This window comes from Camelus ferus, chromosome 6, assembly GCF_009834535.1.
Source record: "Camelus ferus isolate YT-003-E chromosome 6, BCGSAC_Cfer_1.0, whole genome shotgun sequence".
NCBI classification, from domain to species: domain Eukaryota; kingdom Metazoa; phylum Chordata; class Mammalia; order Artiodactyla; family Camelidae; genus Camelus; species Camelus ferus.
Window position 1 is genome coordinate 60,325,671 of NC_045701.1, and position 17,168 is coordinate 60,342,838.

Here is a 17,168-nt window from a genome sequence, read left to right on the forward strand (position 1 = left end):
ATTAAAGTCACTTATACCTATTTGTAATGCTTAACGTAATTTCAGATTGTTAAGATTTTCTGGTACCTTAACTACTTCCCTTGTGAGGTTTACAGCAAGAGGAGTTTGCTTTATATTTTTATTGGTGCTTACTCGATAATCAAATTTCATCAGATTAAAACTTAGTGGACCATCAGAGTACCCTCGTGTTCTATGGCAAAGGGTGCGGTTGGTGACATGGCCCGTGGTTGGGTAACCTGGCAAGAAAGACCCCACTGTAGCACATCTTAGCAAAGGGTTTGCTGCCACGACGCGAAAAGTCTGCTTTTTTAAAAACTGGGACTCGGCAGAGCCGGCGGCAACCTGCACATCACAGCTGCCGAGGAAAAAGAAAGCGGGAGACTTGCTGCACCGAGAGCAGGAAGTGTGATGCAGGCTTGGGACCCAAAAACCGAAATCCCTTCTCAGCAGCGCCTCCCAAAGCCAGTCACTGCTTTCCTCGGAGAAAGCGCAGAGTCCCCAGATCCAGCCTGGCCGCACCCCATCTCCTTTCTCTTTCCTCCGCAGCAGCACACAGACGAGCACGTGAGCGCGGCAGCGCGTCCCAGCTGTGCCTCAGCTGACCACCTCCTGATTGGCTGAGACAGACGTGGGCTGGGGTGGGGACTGGCCGCCTGCGTCGTCCACCATTGGCTCTCAGGGAACCCGCCTCCCCCTCAGGTGAGGCGGGATTGCGTGAGCGCGCGCCGGACTCCGAGGGCGGGCGCGCCCCCGACACTCCCCCCGGACGCGCGCCCCCGAGCGCGCCTCCGCCCTTGCCCGCCCCCTGCCGCTGCCTCAGCTCCTCAGTGCACAGAGCCGCCTCGTCTGAGGGGACGCGAGGATCTCCCTCGCCGCCGCTTCGGCCAGTGCCTCAGGCCAGGCCCTGACAAGCTGCCCCAGGGGAGGCTCTTCGGAGCCAGACCTGGACCCTTGCGCCTGCCTCCTGCTCTCCTGCCTCTGGTCTCACGAGGGGTTTCCCGCCTCGCACCCCCACCTCTGGACGTGCCTTTCCTCCCCTCCCCGCGTGTGGAGGGAGCCAGCGCTTAGGCCGGAGCGAGCCTGGGGGCTGCCGGCCGTGAAGGCATCGCGGGGACCGATTCGCCATGGAGGGCGCCGGCGGCGCGAACGACAAGAAAAAGTAAGCCTACTCCCCCCTCCGGCCGCGTTCTCCGCCCGCCCCCCTCCCGGGGCCCGCGGGCCGGCCTCCGCGTTCCGGGGGGCCGCCTTTTTGTTTCTGCCTCTCCTCCCCTCCCTCCCTCTCCCCCAGCCTCGCCGGCCGGGCTCCCCCACTGTCCACGTCGCCATCTTGTCGTGGGGGGTGGGAGACGCGTCGAAAGTGCTTTCAGGGGCCGCGGGCCGGGGGCTGGGCCCTGCTCGCCTCCCCTCCCGGCCGCCTGGGCCTCGCACCGCCCTCCCTCCCCGCCTCAAACCCCTAGCTGGCCCCGAACCCCGCTCGGGGTGACTTCCCCGAGCCTGAAAGCCCCGGGAAGAGAAATGAGCCGCAGCGCGGTCGCCGCCGCTTGCACCCGAGCTTCCGCTCCTTCCCGCCCCCATCCTCTCCGGTTCCATTGAAAACTCGGCCCCGGGGCGGACCGTGTCCGCAGGTTCTGGCTTCCCTGTGGGCTCGGGGCCCTGGGTTTGCGATCCAGGGGCTCGCGTGGTCGAATGCGACCTGGCCCCGCGGTTGTCCAACCGCGGCGGGTGTCTCTGCCTTTGTGCGTTAGGGATTTGCCGCGATGGCCTGAGATGCTAACTTTTTAGTCTGCACGTGCAGATTTGGTTTGGTTTTGTTTTAATCGCCTGGAAAAAAACTTGCCTCTCGACTGAGAGAGTAACGGGAATTTAGAGAAATAGCAACATTTTAATTAGGACATCAGAATTGGATGCTTGGTTTTCTATCACCTGTCAAGAGAGTCCAGACGTTATAAGTGAATTATATGCTTCATTCATTCTTGGAAATATCGTAGTGAAAACGTAGCGGCGGGCTAAATTCAGGCAAAGACTTTTCATGAGCTTAAAAAAAAATATGTGATCAGAACAAATGAAACCCAGCACTAAAACACTGGAAAAACTTTAGACCTGTCTCATTTCTCTGAAATTGAAGTATATGAAAAATATATCCAAAATAAATAATCATTCTGTTAGGACTTAATGCAAGTTTCTAAAGCACCTTTAAGTTTGAGTCTAAGTGTTATATTATAGGATTAAGAATTGTAGGTCCAACCAGTGGAATTAAGAATGATTCTCCCCACCCCAATTTGGTCCACTTTGGTATTTTAACCTTTGAGGAAATTATTTTAAGGAATTTAAGATTTATGGTAGGAGTTGTGGTTAGTAGACTGGCTTTACTGTTAAGTCCTTCCACTCTTCTGAAAGGGATTAACTGCCCTAATCAGTATCAGCAGAAGATAAACTTGTTTATGTTCTTGCTGTTTTGTGGATTCCTATTTTGGTCTTTATCAAATAGAATGATAAATTCTCAGTTTGTATACACCAGAGAAAGCACGTATAAAACTCAAAAAGTGAATAAACAGGTCTAGACTTAATTCCAAGAGTTGCTTGGGGTTAACTACAATTAATTTTACAGTAGTGATTACAAGGCTTTTGATGAAATGATAAGATTGCTATATTGTAAACCTAAGGCAGATCACCTCTGTATCGCCAATTTTCTTCCTTTATATGCTGAATCATACTTAATATTGTGCATGAAGTTATTCACCAATCACTCCCTTTTTTAATGCAATATTGTACTCATTTCTCCTTTGCAATTCATCAGTTGAGAATATCGTAAGCAGCTTTAATGTGAATGAATTAATTAGCTACTGTGCTTCACCCCCAAGTCTAAACTAGTTCTTAGATTTTCCTGTCCTTTTTGTTATTTTCAAATTTTTCTCATTTAAAAATTTAGCAAGCTTGGATTGGGTTTAATCATATTTCTTAACGCAGAGTTTCTTATACCTGAAAAGTTGAGTTAAACACACAATAAATGGTGGCTACTCAACAATTCTTAGACGCTGTTTGTTAAAGATGTCTTTTTTATCCCTTTCTAACTAATAGTTTTAAAACTTTTTGAAAAGATAACTGAGAGATTGAAGGGTAGAGATTTTTCTTACAGTTTTTCCATTTTAAATAAGCCTGTAGAGTGCAGATGGGGGAGACAAATTTGTCTTTTTTAAAGGGGGGCTAGGAAACTCAAAAGCTGAAGGAGTGGAAGAAATCAGAACAGAGGTTAGGTATGGTTAAAATAGATTTAGCATAGAGAATTTCGTGTCGATTCCTTAGCAGTAGGGATTGGACAATTAATAGCACATTAATATTGATTTTTAGATTTCAAAGGAATGTGAAGAGGTTCATTGTTCCCTTTCAGGTTTCAGGCCAGACTCCGTCAAAGTTTTCCAAAACAAAGAGTTATTAGATCTTTAAAGTAAAATCTGAAAATGGACATTCCTTTATCTTCCTTCTTTAACTTTGGTCATTAAGAATCAAGAAGCTCTCATTCACTAGTAAACTTTTTTCTTGTTACAATTTTACTCTGATTTTTTCTTCTTTGAAGAGAAGCCTGGTGGTTAAGAGCATAGCATTTGGACCTGACACCTCTGAGTCCAGCCTTTTCACTTGTTAGCTTTGTGAGCCTGGGCAAGTTACTGAATGCTTCTGAGCCTATTTCCTCCTTTTGAAACCATAATAATAGCAACCATTTTAATGGTTATTGTGAAGATTAAATAAGATAATGCCTAGTGGCTGGTTTAGGAGTCTTGGTAACACTGTATACTTGAAAATAGGCATTACCTGTTAAAGTTTTAATTTAAACTTTCGCAACACTTAAAAACTTTTTTTCATGTCCTTTCAAATATTTCTTTTTCTTAGTTCCTCTTCTCCCCACTTTAATGCATCTTTTCTGTATCTCCTAAGAGTGAAAAGACTATCAGTGGATCCAGAACTTTAAAGGGGGTTCTTTCCAGTTGAAACAGTACATCCCTGGGTTATGTTGGCATCTAGCATCAGTTATCCTTGACCATCTGATCTGCTGTCTATCCTAGACCCCCTTTTTCACACTTCCTTACCCCTTGTTTCCTCCCCAAATCGGCTACTAAATATTTACTCTGGACTTTCAGAGAGTCACAAACACATATACTAGTCAGTTCGTTTTAGCAGGGTGTGTGCAAGGCACTGCAGTCTTAGGGATGGCAGTAACTTAAAACCTTTTTTGTCTTGATACCACAGTTTAAAGTAGACAATTTTATAAACGTTAATATTTGGTAAACATGATGGATTGATAAAATACTTCCAGTAGAGCATATGAACCTATATGGTAGAAAAACTGTTTTTCACTTAAGAATTTCTCCACAGGTAAGATCATTGGCTTTCATCTCAAGGCAAGGCCTCAAGCCTATATTGTTAGTCTGATTTTTGTGGCTCAATTTGTATAAAATTTATATTAGTGCACTCTTCTACATGTATGTATTTACTGAAGTATCACATAGTTTTAGATTAAGTCTGTAGTTCATTCCTTTGGTCCACTGCAAAGCATTTTGTGCAGTTTAGATAACATCAGTCTTTCTACCTGTTGACTTCCATTGTCTTCGCAGCTTTATAGGTGTTTGGGCTCAAGGTTAAGATTTTGTGGTTATAGTCTATTGTATGTTAAGAATGGTGTGTAGGAGGCTGAAGGGGATTAGTCTCTTGACTGATTTTTTTTTTTTTTTTTTGGAAGAACTTGTGATAGTTTACTGTGTTTGGTGGTGAAATAAAAAATTTATGCCACGGATATTAAAGATTTGGGTTAGATTACTGTGCTGTTTATAGACATGTCCTCTTAAAATATAATTTTTAAAAACTTAGATACTTAAAAATACTATATTCTTTTCTTATCTAAGATTAACATAGGTCTGTTTCTCAAGTAGGAGAAAATAATCTGACTTAAATGTGTTGTTGGCTTAGTTGTCTATTAAGAAATTGATTTTAATTAATAAGAAGAACGTTCTTCTTTTTTTCTTCTGGTTTAATATTTTTTAACACTGGGACTAATCCAGTTGGTGGATTTTACCCAGCCTTCTGCTACTTGTGGTGTATATGTTGTGTATGTTTTCTGCTTAACTAGAGGGTTAGAAAAAGAATTTGAAACTAAGATAAGCCAATCTTCTTGTTGCTCAGTATTTTTGGTAAAAGTATGGCCATAATTTTTAAATTTACTATAGGCCTTGGAATTTTAAAAATAATTGTTAATCCCTGTTTTCTTGGAGCATTAATAATCAACTATTTTGCATGTGCATTGAATTTTATATTAAATTTGTCTTTTCTGCAATAAAGAGTAATAAACCCATACCTGTGCCAGACATGACACAGATGTGCCAGACACTTTTATAAAATATAATATATAAAATCTAAATCTATAAAAACAAAGTTTAAGTGATTACCTCATGACTTTTTCCCCCTATAGCTTTTGAAGTGATTGTGGGGTTTTTTTAATTGTGGTTTTAAAAAACACATGACATAAAATTTCCTGTCTTAACTATTTCTGCGTGTACAATTCAGTAGTGTTAAGTATTCACATTGTTGTGTAACCAGTCTTCAGAACTTTTTCACCTTGTAAAACTGAAACTCTGTAACTAATAAATAGTTACTCCCAATTTCCCCCTTTACTCCTGGCAACCATCATTCTACTCTGTTTCTATGAATTTGACTACTAAATATCTCATATAAATAGAAACATACAGTTTTTGTCTTTTTGTGACTTGTTTATTTCACTTAGTGTAGTATTTTGAAGATTCATCCATGTTGTATAGCATGTGTGAAAATTTCTTTCCTTTTTAAGGCTGAATAATGTATACCACATTTTATCCATTCACCTTTCAATGGACACTTAGGTTGTATTCAGGAAAATAATAAATAAACAGTCTATAATAGAAATAGAAGAGGGTTTTATTTGAGCCAAACGGAGGACTATAGCCTGGAAGACAGCCTCCCAGATTACTCTGAGAAACTGCTCCAGAGAAGTGTGGTTTTCACCATAGTTTTGTCTTGTCAGAACAAAGAACATCAGACAAACGAGGGATCATTCCATCAGGGTTTCAGAAAAACAGATCAGCACGTACACAGCAAGTTCAGTATGGCCTTGGCACCTGGGAAGGGAGTCTTATCATCCAAGGAGTACCAGCAGTGGCATCCCAGAAGGGGAGGCATTTAATCTTTATTTTTAACATGGATGTTCTTTGCTTCTGGGCAGTGTGTCCTTTTCTTTAATAATTAAAGCAGACATACAAAGTATGTTTGGTTGGCTACAAACAAGCTATTCTACTTAGCATAAAATTCAAGTTAACTCATATATAAGTCAGAATGACGTCCCTGTACTTCGATATGTGAAATTTTCTTTTATCACTTGCTTCCACTTGTTGACTGTTGTGAATGGTGATGCTATGAGTATGAGTGTGCAAATACCTCTTCGAGATCTTGCTTTCAGTTATTTTGGATATATCTCCAGAAGTGAATTGCTGGATCATATGGTAACTCTTATTTTTAATTTTTTAAGGAACAACCCATACTGTTTTCCATAGTGGCTGCACCATTTTAAATTTCCATCAGCAGTGCACAGGGGTTCCTATTTCTCCACATCCTTCCCAACACTTGTTATTTTGTGTTTTTATGATGGTAGCCATCATAATATGTTGAAAGGATTGTATTTTTAAGGGTTTCTTTGTGGATAATTAAACAACTTAAAACTAACAACAGAGAACAGTTGCCGGTGGAAACTTTATCAGAAGTGAAGTTAAACACCTACAAAATGAGACTTAAGTTTTTCTAGTGACCTAGAAAAATTTGATGTGCCAGTACTTTTTCAGAAAAATATTTATTGTTAAAATGGTCTCTACCAGTTTTATTGTTGATAAAGTCCCATTTCATTAGTAACTTTGTTTTATAGACCTTAAAACAATAATTGAAATTTTTATAAGAAAACTGTCCCCAAGATGTTACCTTTTAGTTGTTCTGGTGATCTCAGCTGTTATTTTTAAGTATTTCTTTATTTAAAGTTGTGCTTGGTTATAGTATTAAAGATTATTTCAAAACGTGATTTTCTTTTTCTTTTTTTTAAACGTGATTTTCAAAATTCATTGTTTTGTAAATGGGACAAAAATCTAGTAATGGAACATAACTTACTATAATTCTTCACCCACTTTTTTTGAAAGTCACAATATAAAGTGTCTACTAGTTAATACTGCATTTTTCACTCATTAATGACAGTTCCTCTGTGCTTGTCCACTTTTCCTAATAGTTTGTGAGAATTTGTTTTTCCAACTGAATAGTACTATGGTAAAAATAAACAGAAGGTTTAAAGGCAGAACATTTAAGTCTTTGAGTTGGAATATATTTCTGTTCTTATAGATCTTTTCTTGTGAATTCTGATGCTAAGCAAATTTCTTTAAAGTTACTCCTTCCCCATTTCAGTTATAAAATTGAAACATATTTTCAATGGACAAGGTCACAAGTAGACTGAATTTGAAACTTGTGATGTAAAAGAGGATACTGGCACACAGTGACCTCTTAATAAGTATTTGAATGAATAAATGAAACAATGAAAGAAAAACTGAATGAACAAAGAAAACAGAGAAAGATTGGAAGAGTTTTAAAAGGATTTTTGGAAGTCATTATTGCTCTTCTGTGTTCCACTTTTCACGTGAAATTTTCTTATGGTTGGGAATCTCTTGTGCTATTTTTTTTTAGTACCTTTAAATCTTGAATTTTAATTTTTTGTTATTTAAAAAATATTTATAGTATCTATTAGAACCAGGCTAGAAAACACATTTTGTTAATAAATATAGCTACGTGACCTGTACTGGCCTTGAAAGTAAAACAGTACCCTATTTTAAGGCACGTTAAAAGTTAGTACCTGCCAATTTTATATATTCAGAACACCAAGTGAAAAGTTTATTAAAAGAGGCATATGTGTTTGGCTGTGGAAAATCAGCTAGGTAAATGTGGAAAGTATCTCTACTTTATCTATCTTGTTTCATCTTTAGCAAACATTATTTAAGTTTATTCTGAACTTCCAGCAAGTTTACACAAGTTTATACTCTCTAGCAGTATTTGAGAGTGCCCTTTTCTGTACTTTATCATCACTAGTTTATTTTTTAATATGATACTGGCAGTTTATAAGTATATTAGAATTCTTTTTTATTGCAAGTGGTGAAACACAACTCAAAGTAGTTTGGGGTGGTGAGATAGGAGGCTGTTACTGGCTCACTCAATCTAGCTTTGGTTTAAGAGATGGAGTCTCAAATGATGTCCTTAAAGTGTAAGCCTAGGCTTTCTTTTGATTATTACTTGGTTTATATTTTGCTCAAGTTTGCATGTTTGCCTCATTCTGCCACTGACAGGCTATTTATATGGTATGAAATATAGCCACTAAGCATTCCCATGTCGGTATCCATACAGTTTGTGATGGTAAAAAAAAAAGTGAAAAGAAACTCCCTTTGTCTTCTAGTATCCACATATCAGTCTCCTGGATGAATGCCAGTTTGTCCTGCTTAGACTATTCATTTTTAACTATGTCAGTGGGGTTTCCTGATTACATGAGTCAAATGTCTTTTTGTACGTTATTTGATTGTCTTGATATAGATTATTAATTACCTCCTTATACAGGACTCTTGATCAATGCTAGTATCCTAATAAATGGGCTATAGGTTTTGGTTATAAATCACCTGAATTCACGTTCTACAGAATTTTCTATCAAGCATAGTTATTCTACAACTGTTCTTGCTGTGCCTTTGGGGAAGCTTAAAATCTTTTCTAGTGGACTAGGATTTTCATTTCATTTCCTTAAGAAAAATGTAGTAATAACTGACTAATGGCCAAGAGCTTTGCCTCTAGAGGCTGGCTGCTCACTTTGCCTCTTAAGCTGTGTAATCTTGTACAAGTTGCCTTACCTCTCTAGGTTTCACTTTGTTCATCTGTAAATTAGGATAAGAATAATTGCTTTGTAGGATTGTTGTGAAGATAAAAGAGATACTAACCCATGTGGAACACCCATAACAGTTCTTGGCACAAAACAAGGGCTTAATAAATTAGAAACCATAATTTTATTCATATTATTATTGTATTTATTAAGTTGTTTTTAAGAAGAATTTCACTCTCTTGAAGTCTCATGATACTATTTAGAATCCCTCAAGCCTTCTTTAGGACAGTCTGACAAAGGCTGGTGTCCTTTTGAGCCAAACCATCAGTGAACTTATAATAGTGGTAGGATAGTTAGTGCTGCTTTTCTTTTACGTTGGTTTTTTCCATGAATATCTGGCCTTTGAAAATTAAATAAAGACACTTTTTTTTGTGTAGATATGTGTCTTTCCAAAATAATTATTTTCTACAGTGACAATAGTAAAGGAAAAAAATTCTCAAGGATATTCATTTGGCTGTTAAAGGATGGGAAATTAAGGAAGCCTACTTTTCCATGCTCTTTTGGTATCAAGACTTCATTAAATGTCTCGTTAGTTTGTTCGCAGAGGAGATTGCCTGCCTTTGCAGATAACATAGCTAAAATGTTTAAATGGGTTATATGTCAAACCTGTAGAGCCTTCCTTGTGAGTGGAGGAAGGGATATTTTCTTGGTTAAGAAGAAAAAGTTGATTTATTTCAATGGTTCAAAAATTTTTTTCAATCCTAGACCCTAAAAAACTATTTCAGAGAATTGAAAAAACATTCCACTGTTACCACATTTTCATTTAGTCATCTTTAAAGCCTAATCATACTCTTATCTTTTTGAGAAAAAGTTGGTTTTTATTAAGCATGCACTTTATTACTGGTTTTTCATTGAGTTATACTTCTGGCTTCTTACTCCCAGCAATTGTATCTCAGTACATAATACAGCCCAACCCACTCAGTTCAGTGTTCTGCCTGACAAACATAGTTGTCATGGTATGTGTATGTAGTTGCAGCTAAAAGTAAATTTTTCTCATTTTTCAAATTTGCTGGCTAACCTGTTAAACCTCTTCTACAAGACCGGCTGATGGTTCTCAAACTTCTGTGGCTTAAGAATCACCTGGATGTTTAGTTAGTTTAGTTAGTATGAGGATTCTTAGGTACCCATCTTCAGAGATTCTGATTTGGTAAACTTAGGAAGGAACTCAGGAATCTGTAAACTTTATAAGCACCCATAGATGAAACATAAACCTTGAACAGCTAAGGGTGCTTACTAGAATCATCTGGAAGATTGTCGTTTATTTTTTATTTTATTATTATTTTTATTGGACTTCATCAATATTTCTTCCAGTTTTATTGAGATATAATTGACATACAGTACTGTATCACTTTAAGGTTTACAGTATAATGATTTGACATATAAATATCATGTACTGATCACCACAATAAGTTTAGTGAACATCCATCATCTTATATACATGCAAAATAAAAGAAAAAGAAAAAAATCGTTTCTTCTTGTGATGAGAACTCTTAGGATTTACTCTCTTAACTTTCATATATAACATACAGCAGCTAATTTATTATCATCGTTAATCTACATGGAAGATTGCATTTTAAACAGATATGTCAAGCCTACAATTTGAATTTCCAGGGTTGGAATCTAGCCACAAATATCTGGGGGGGAAAGTTCTGTTAGTGATTGTGATGTATATCACAGGTCAACCATTGATCAATCTAGTCTAAGTCCTTATTTTATTGTATAGTTACTGTGTTCTAAGTATGTGGCAGTGTTAATGTCTTAGAGGTTGGATATGTTTCCAGTATTTGTAGAACATCTGGGCAGATTTTTTAAAGACAAAGTATTTGATAAACAGTTTTTGAGTGTTGAGGAACAATCTTTTACTTCTCTAGGCATTTTTGAAGGACACAAAAGAAATATTTTCTTAGAGTAGAGGAGCTCAAAGTATTCTAGGAGACCAGCATCTTTGGTGTTAACCTAACTTACTAGCAATGCAGATTCTCAGGTCCCACCCAGCACTTCAAATTGGAAACTCTGTGATGCAAGCTAAAGTTTGAGAACCTTTATCTTAGAGTAATAGCTTCATATTTTTTGTTTAATTTATCTAGTACTTACACATTGTAGGGGATCAGAGATTCTTCTGAGAGGCTCACCAATTCTGAACCGAGAGAGTTTATTTAAATATAGGTAAGAATAATGTAAAAACAAAGTGTATTCTTTATGTAAACAGATGTAAATCTATTAGCTAATTAATAGATTTAATTTATGCATAAATAGAACATTTACGGATTAATGCTATCTCAGATGTGATACGGATTTCTTTTTCACAGTGTACCCTGTAATTTAAAAGTGATTCTTTTCCCCCCTATTTATTTTGCTATAGCATTAGAAAATCAAGTATTTAAACTAACTATGCATTTTTGTGAAGTTATTGAAAGGTGAATAATCCATAGTTTCTCTAATTGTGGATATTTAAGAGATACTGCCAAGTTAGTAAGATAATGATCATCTATCTAAGCTGAGAAATTTTTAAGCTGTTTTCAAAAATAATACAAGTATGTATATTCTTAATATTTTTCTTTAGAAACAAACCATTTCACCTATTTTTTTTAAATTTCAAATTAATTATGAAATGATGAATTTTCAAAATCTGAAAGTTAGACTAGAATGAAAAATTGACTTACTCAGTTTTTACTTTCCACTTCCTGGGAAGAAATGTGATCTTGCTTTATTCCAAAATGAAAGAAAATTTTAACTTGTTTTCAATTAGTCTTTTTGGAAAACAAGTTAAAAAGTTAGATGACTACTTCTCTCAGATTTTTTTGACAAACAAGTTAAAAAGTTAGATGACTACTTCTCTCAGATTTTTTTGACAAATTCAGGTGCATTAATAGTGTTAGTTCACTGGTGAGTTTTTCTTAAAGTACAGAATAATCTGTGATCCTGTCATCTTAAAACTGCTTATTTGTAAACTTTGCTAACTGTATATCATTGTATCTTTCTGGTTTTATCTGTGCATTTATAATTTATACATTTATTTTTATACACACAGTATTACATCCAGAGAGAAAGGGATTCATACTCAAATTTTGTTGTAAAGCCTGCTGTTTTTGCGTAGTATTGTGTTGTAACATCTTCTGTGAGCACAAATTAATTTGTGTAGACTTCTCTTTGTCTCCTAAAATTTGATGTTACTTGGTTTTGTGGGAAGATTATTTCTATGACTAATGTTTTGTCAGGGATTGACCCTGGTAACCACTATTGAATGAAGACAGGAGATAAAGATATATTTGTCCTAGAGTGTAAGCTCCATAGGCAGTGGAGACTTGGTCTGTTTGTTTATTGCCTTATGCCCCATGTTAAGAACAGTGTCTGGCTCATAGGAGGTGATCAAGAAATATTTGGAATAAATGAATGACTTCTCTAACATGAGTATCCTGACAACTCACTTTTAAATTTATTGATTAGACCTCAGAAGACATTTTTCTGGAGAAATTAATTACAAATAACAGCTAGCTAGCTGTCCTGAAAATGTAATTTATATTTAATTTGAAATGTCAAATTTTTGCTATTTTTTTCCATTAAGTGAGGATTTTTTTTAAAGTTAAACATTATTTATTTGAAGTATTCTGCTTTTGCAGCAATTACCAGATGGAAAATATAACAACAAATCCTGTTTATAATGAGAATATTTCTAATAATAAATACAAAATACTTGTCTAAGGGTAACCCCCTCCTTGGAAAAAAGCCGACAAGATTAGAAATCAACTTAATGAAAACTTTTGTGTCTTATGATAAAAATTACAACACTTTCTTGGAAAAGATTATAGAAGACAAAGTGAATCAACACTCATGTTTCCAGTTGGGCTAGGGAGACATAATTATAAAAGTGATAAAGGCTATTGATTTAATTGATTAACATCATTAACTATAACTCATGCATTTTCCTGATATATAGATTGCAGTAACTGGGGAAGTAACCTTAAACCTTGAGCCTCTTTTCAGCAAATTAGTACTCTAGTTTCTCGACACTCTCCCTATGCCTCTAAATCTCTTCTCTGGCAGGATCACTTACTCTCCTTGGTGATGATATTGGTACTATTCACTGTTACGCTGCTTGGTGATATATATATATATATATAAGCTTTTCTCCCCCCATTCTAACTTACATCTAGTATGCTTACTTATATTTGAAAGCGCGTACCCAGATAATTACAGTAAATCCGAATAGTATGCCTTGTTCATAGCACTAACATTGTTATGCTGTTTAAGTATGATTGTAATCTATAGGATCACAGGAGCGCTGATAAAGCACAAATTCAGTGATCCCAAAAAAGAATGTTGAAGGGGCAGTTAGCCTTCCATGGACTGAAGTCAAAGTCAAATAGCAGATTTGGACCAAATACTAAATCCACTTGTGTGCATGCCTACTAAGAATACAAAAATAAATGAAGCAATTTCCTACCTCCAAGAAGCTTCAAGGACTAGGAAGATAAATGTAGCAAAATAACCAGAATGGTCAGATGTAGGGGAGAGAAGCAGTTTTGGAAGACAGAACAGAGGTAAAGTGATGATGGAGTTGAATCTTGAAAGTTTCTCACATAAATTTACTAAGTCACATATTGAGAAGGATACCCCAGCAGAGAGAATGGGGTGAGTGAGCCAGAAAGCAATAAAATATTATGCTTTTGAGTAATTGCAATGTGGCCGATGAAATGTGGGAAATGATAAGGATGAAGTGATGGGCAGGGCAGGGAATTAGGTAAAGGAGGGTTCCATCTGAAAATAATTAGACTTTGTTGTATGTACATTTGATGGGATATAAGCAGGACATAATATCAGGTTTCTTATTTTGGAAGGCTCATTGTGGTAGTAATTTGAGGGTGAAATTAAATAAAAGTGATAATGAAGATTAGTTCAGTCATTGGTTCCCAAATCTCACTGTGTATCATACGCATTTTGGGAGTTTTTAAAAACCCAGATTTGAGGGCCCTACTTCAGACCTACTGAATCAGATTTACAAAGGTAGAGAGCCTAGAAGTTTGAAATGTTGACTGTCCCCAGGTAATTACACTGCAGCTAGACCAGCATTTGGAAATATAGCGTTAGATAACTATTTCAGTAGACCAAGTGGGAGGCTGGCAAAACTCTGCTTATCACTATATCCCTAGTACTTACATAGTGCATGATACTTGATAGATATTCAATAAATACTTATTGAATGAATAGTTCTTGAATGAAGGTTTATTCTGAGGTTCAGGAAAGCCACTTCACATCTATTGTTTTGGTTTTCTATAGAATTGTTATGCTAATTATATACGCTAATACATGAAAGCATTATATGCACCTGAAAGCAATACACAGTACCTAGCAAATAGTAACTCCTCAATAAATGTTAGAAGTGGGAAAATTCTCTTCATCTTTTCTCTCATGGTACTTTGTATATAATTAGGTATCTTGGCAGTTGTCTTGTGCCTAGCCAGATCTCCTGACGTTAACATGCAGATTGGTTTTACTTTGGGAGTACAGATAAGATTGGTTTTACTTTGGAGGTACAGATATTAAGCAAATAAAACACCAACAATAGTGTGCTAAGTTGTTCAAATTGCTCTTCTGTATAAATTAAAAATAGTCTAGTGGGAGTATATGAGGTAGATTGCACTACTAATTCTCTCCCCTTAGTGGTTGGCAGTACCCACTAAAAGTTGGTTTGCTTTGAAGAGGTGGCTAGTGGGGCAGAGAGCATCACCATTGTAGATGCTTTTCGATTAGGATTTTGGATTTACAAGCCAACTCCAGGAAAGAACCTGCATGTGTTCCTCTGAATAGCTTAAGGTCAAGTCCTAAATTCCAAAGCCAACCCTGTATGTCTTTGTAGATGTGAAGTTGATCGGTTTTGAACTTTATAATAATGGTCTGGACTTTAAATACTTATCTTGGTAATTAAAATGAGTTTCTGAAGGGCAACATAGTCTAGTATTAAATCATGGTTTGTAGAGCCAGACTGCTTGAGTTTGAGCTTACCATTTATTAACTGTGTAAACTTGGGTAAGCTATGTATCCAGGTTTCATTATTTGTAGCATGGTGATGATATAATGATTTAAATAAATTAGTAACTGAAAAATGTTTAGAATACCACTGTGTATGTAGTAAGCACCGTGTGTAGATGTTTAGATTTGCAGCTGCAGGCCAGACTGTCAATGAAAGAATGAAAATTTCCTTGGAATTTCCTCTGACCTGAGACATAAGAAGGATAGGTTAGTTAAAACAATGAGATATACAAATTTCACCCATCAGCTTAGCAAAAATTAAAAAGCTAAAAACCATTTATAACATATATTACTGCTGAACGTATAGAGAAATAGATACTCCTGTTCTTGGATTGGCAGAGACAAAAATGGATACAGGCCTTTTTGGAAAGGATAATTTAAATGCCACATCCTTTAGATTATGAAATTTTACTTTAAAACGTCTATCTTATAGAAATCTAACACAAGAAGTGCAAAACAACAGCTTTTACCTTCAAGACCAGAAGAAGTTTTTAAAGCAACAAATAATAGAGCTGAGTTTTTTTTTTAAAGATTTATACATTAACTTTATTATAAATAAGTCTGCTCGTCTGTTAACATTTTAAATAATTATGATCTAACTTCAGTTCTTAAAGTCACATATATTTACAATCAGGAATGCCAACAGGTTTTTCTTATGAAATTAGTAGACAACATAGATGAATTAACATGTATGCAATTATTTTGTGTTTTTATTAATCTGAAGAATAATAGGCATTCTCTGTAAAATGGCTATTGCTTATTCATGAACTTTGTACACAATAAGCTTAATGAGACAACGGCTCTAAATGTATTTCCTTTACAAAAGATATAAGATATAATTGTTAGCTTCTTGTCCAATACTGTATGTTAAGTAATAACATAGCACCACAAAGATTGAGCTATTTTGCTAATTTACTCAAACATTGGTTCTAAAACAGTCATGGAAATGGGTAATTTTTACTGTACTCTTGACTGATATCTAGTATGAGTAGCAGACCATGAAATAGCACCTAATGCAGACATATCAGTAGCAGAACTTTACTTGATCTGTACTTAATAGAAACAACATAGATGGAATTGATAATTTAGAGAAAAACAATACCCTTATTTGCATGCTAAAAATCTGCCTGTTCTGATCTACAAAACTTGTATTGTGCCATCTAAGTAGTAAGTAAGTAAATAGTAGAGGATTCATCTCTGTGGGACCTAGACCCCATGATCTACCAGAGGTAATTGTTGATCAATAGTACTGTAATTCTGCGGGGTATGACTTGATTAAAAAGTCTTCCTGTGAGTAGACAGGAGGCTGTGCAGTTAAGATGCTGAAACTATTAAGAATTTTGGAAGTTTTAGCTTTAAGCTGAGAAATGTTTTAAGAGCTCCTGTAGTCCACATGTGAAGAACACCAGATAAATTTCTTCCATTAAATCTTTATTACAGGTCTCCTGATTGCTTTATGTCTAGATTGATTATGAATAGAAGACATACTGATTTTCATCACCTTCTTCATCTAATTTAGGTTTGTCAACTCTTGAAGTATCATATTACTTGTTTTATTGAGGCTTATTTTTCCCCCCAATTCTGGCTCGTGCTCAGATTCATATTTTCACAGTCTTCACTAGCTTAAGTACATTGTCCTTAAATGTTTTATCCAAGCTCACATTTCTAGTGGGTTTATCTTAAAATTTAGTTGTCACATCTTAGACAATCATTATCTTCAAAGTTCTGGACAATACAAGTATTTCTAAAGGTATGGAGATAAGTCCATCACCATGGTTAGCTTGATCAGATGCCCTTTAGAAGCATATAGCAGGTAATACAAGGATTTAAACTTTTCACCAAGTATTTCAGTTGGATAATCATTTGTTGGTAGCTTAGTTTGGTTGAGTAATTAAAAGAGGGCTACTAAGTCTGATGAAAGTTGTGATAAAATTCTAATTACCTGGGCTAACTGTGGCATTTGAACCAATATTTGAGTTTATCATGAGATCATTGATCATCATTCTTTTATTGGTGATTTTACTTGAATCAGATAGGAGTCCGTTTCCCACTGCTATTGCTGCCTCTTACCTGCTAATTCAAGATGGAAAAGTGAGAGAATCAGTATCTGAGCTACTAGGGCAAGTGCGAACACACTAGATCTCTAATTTTTAATAGCTCTCCTTAA

The 17,168-nt window shown here is 36.5% G+C and overlaps 1 protein-coding gene across 3 annotated transcripts in view; it reads left to right on the plus strand.

Annotated features, from left to right (window-relative positions):
- The first annotated feature begins 758 nt into the window (after nucleotides 1-758).
- HIF1A (hypoxia inducible factor 1 subunit alpha) overlaps nucleotides 759-17,168 on the plus strand; it is a 39,623-nt gene continuing 23,213 nt past the window's right edge. The window contains exons 1-2 of one of the 3 annotated variants that reach the window (XM_032482147.1): nucleotides 759-1,159; nucleotides 16,442-16,520. Coding sequence is in view for 2 of the 3 variants with exons in the window: in XM_032482145.1 (XP_032338036.1) it covers nucleotides 1,125-1,159 (35 nt within the window). In the remaining variant the exon portion in view is untranslated. The remainder of the gene's footprint in view (nucleotides 1,160-16,441; nucleotides 16,521-17,168) is intronic. The other 2 variants (XM_032482145.1, XM_032482146.1) reach the window with 2 other exon arrangements.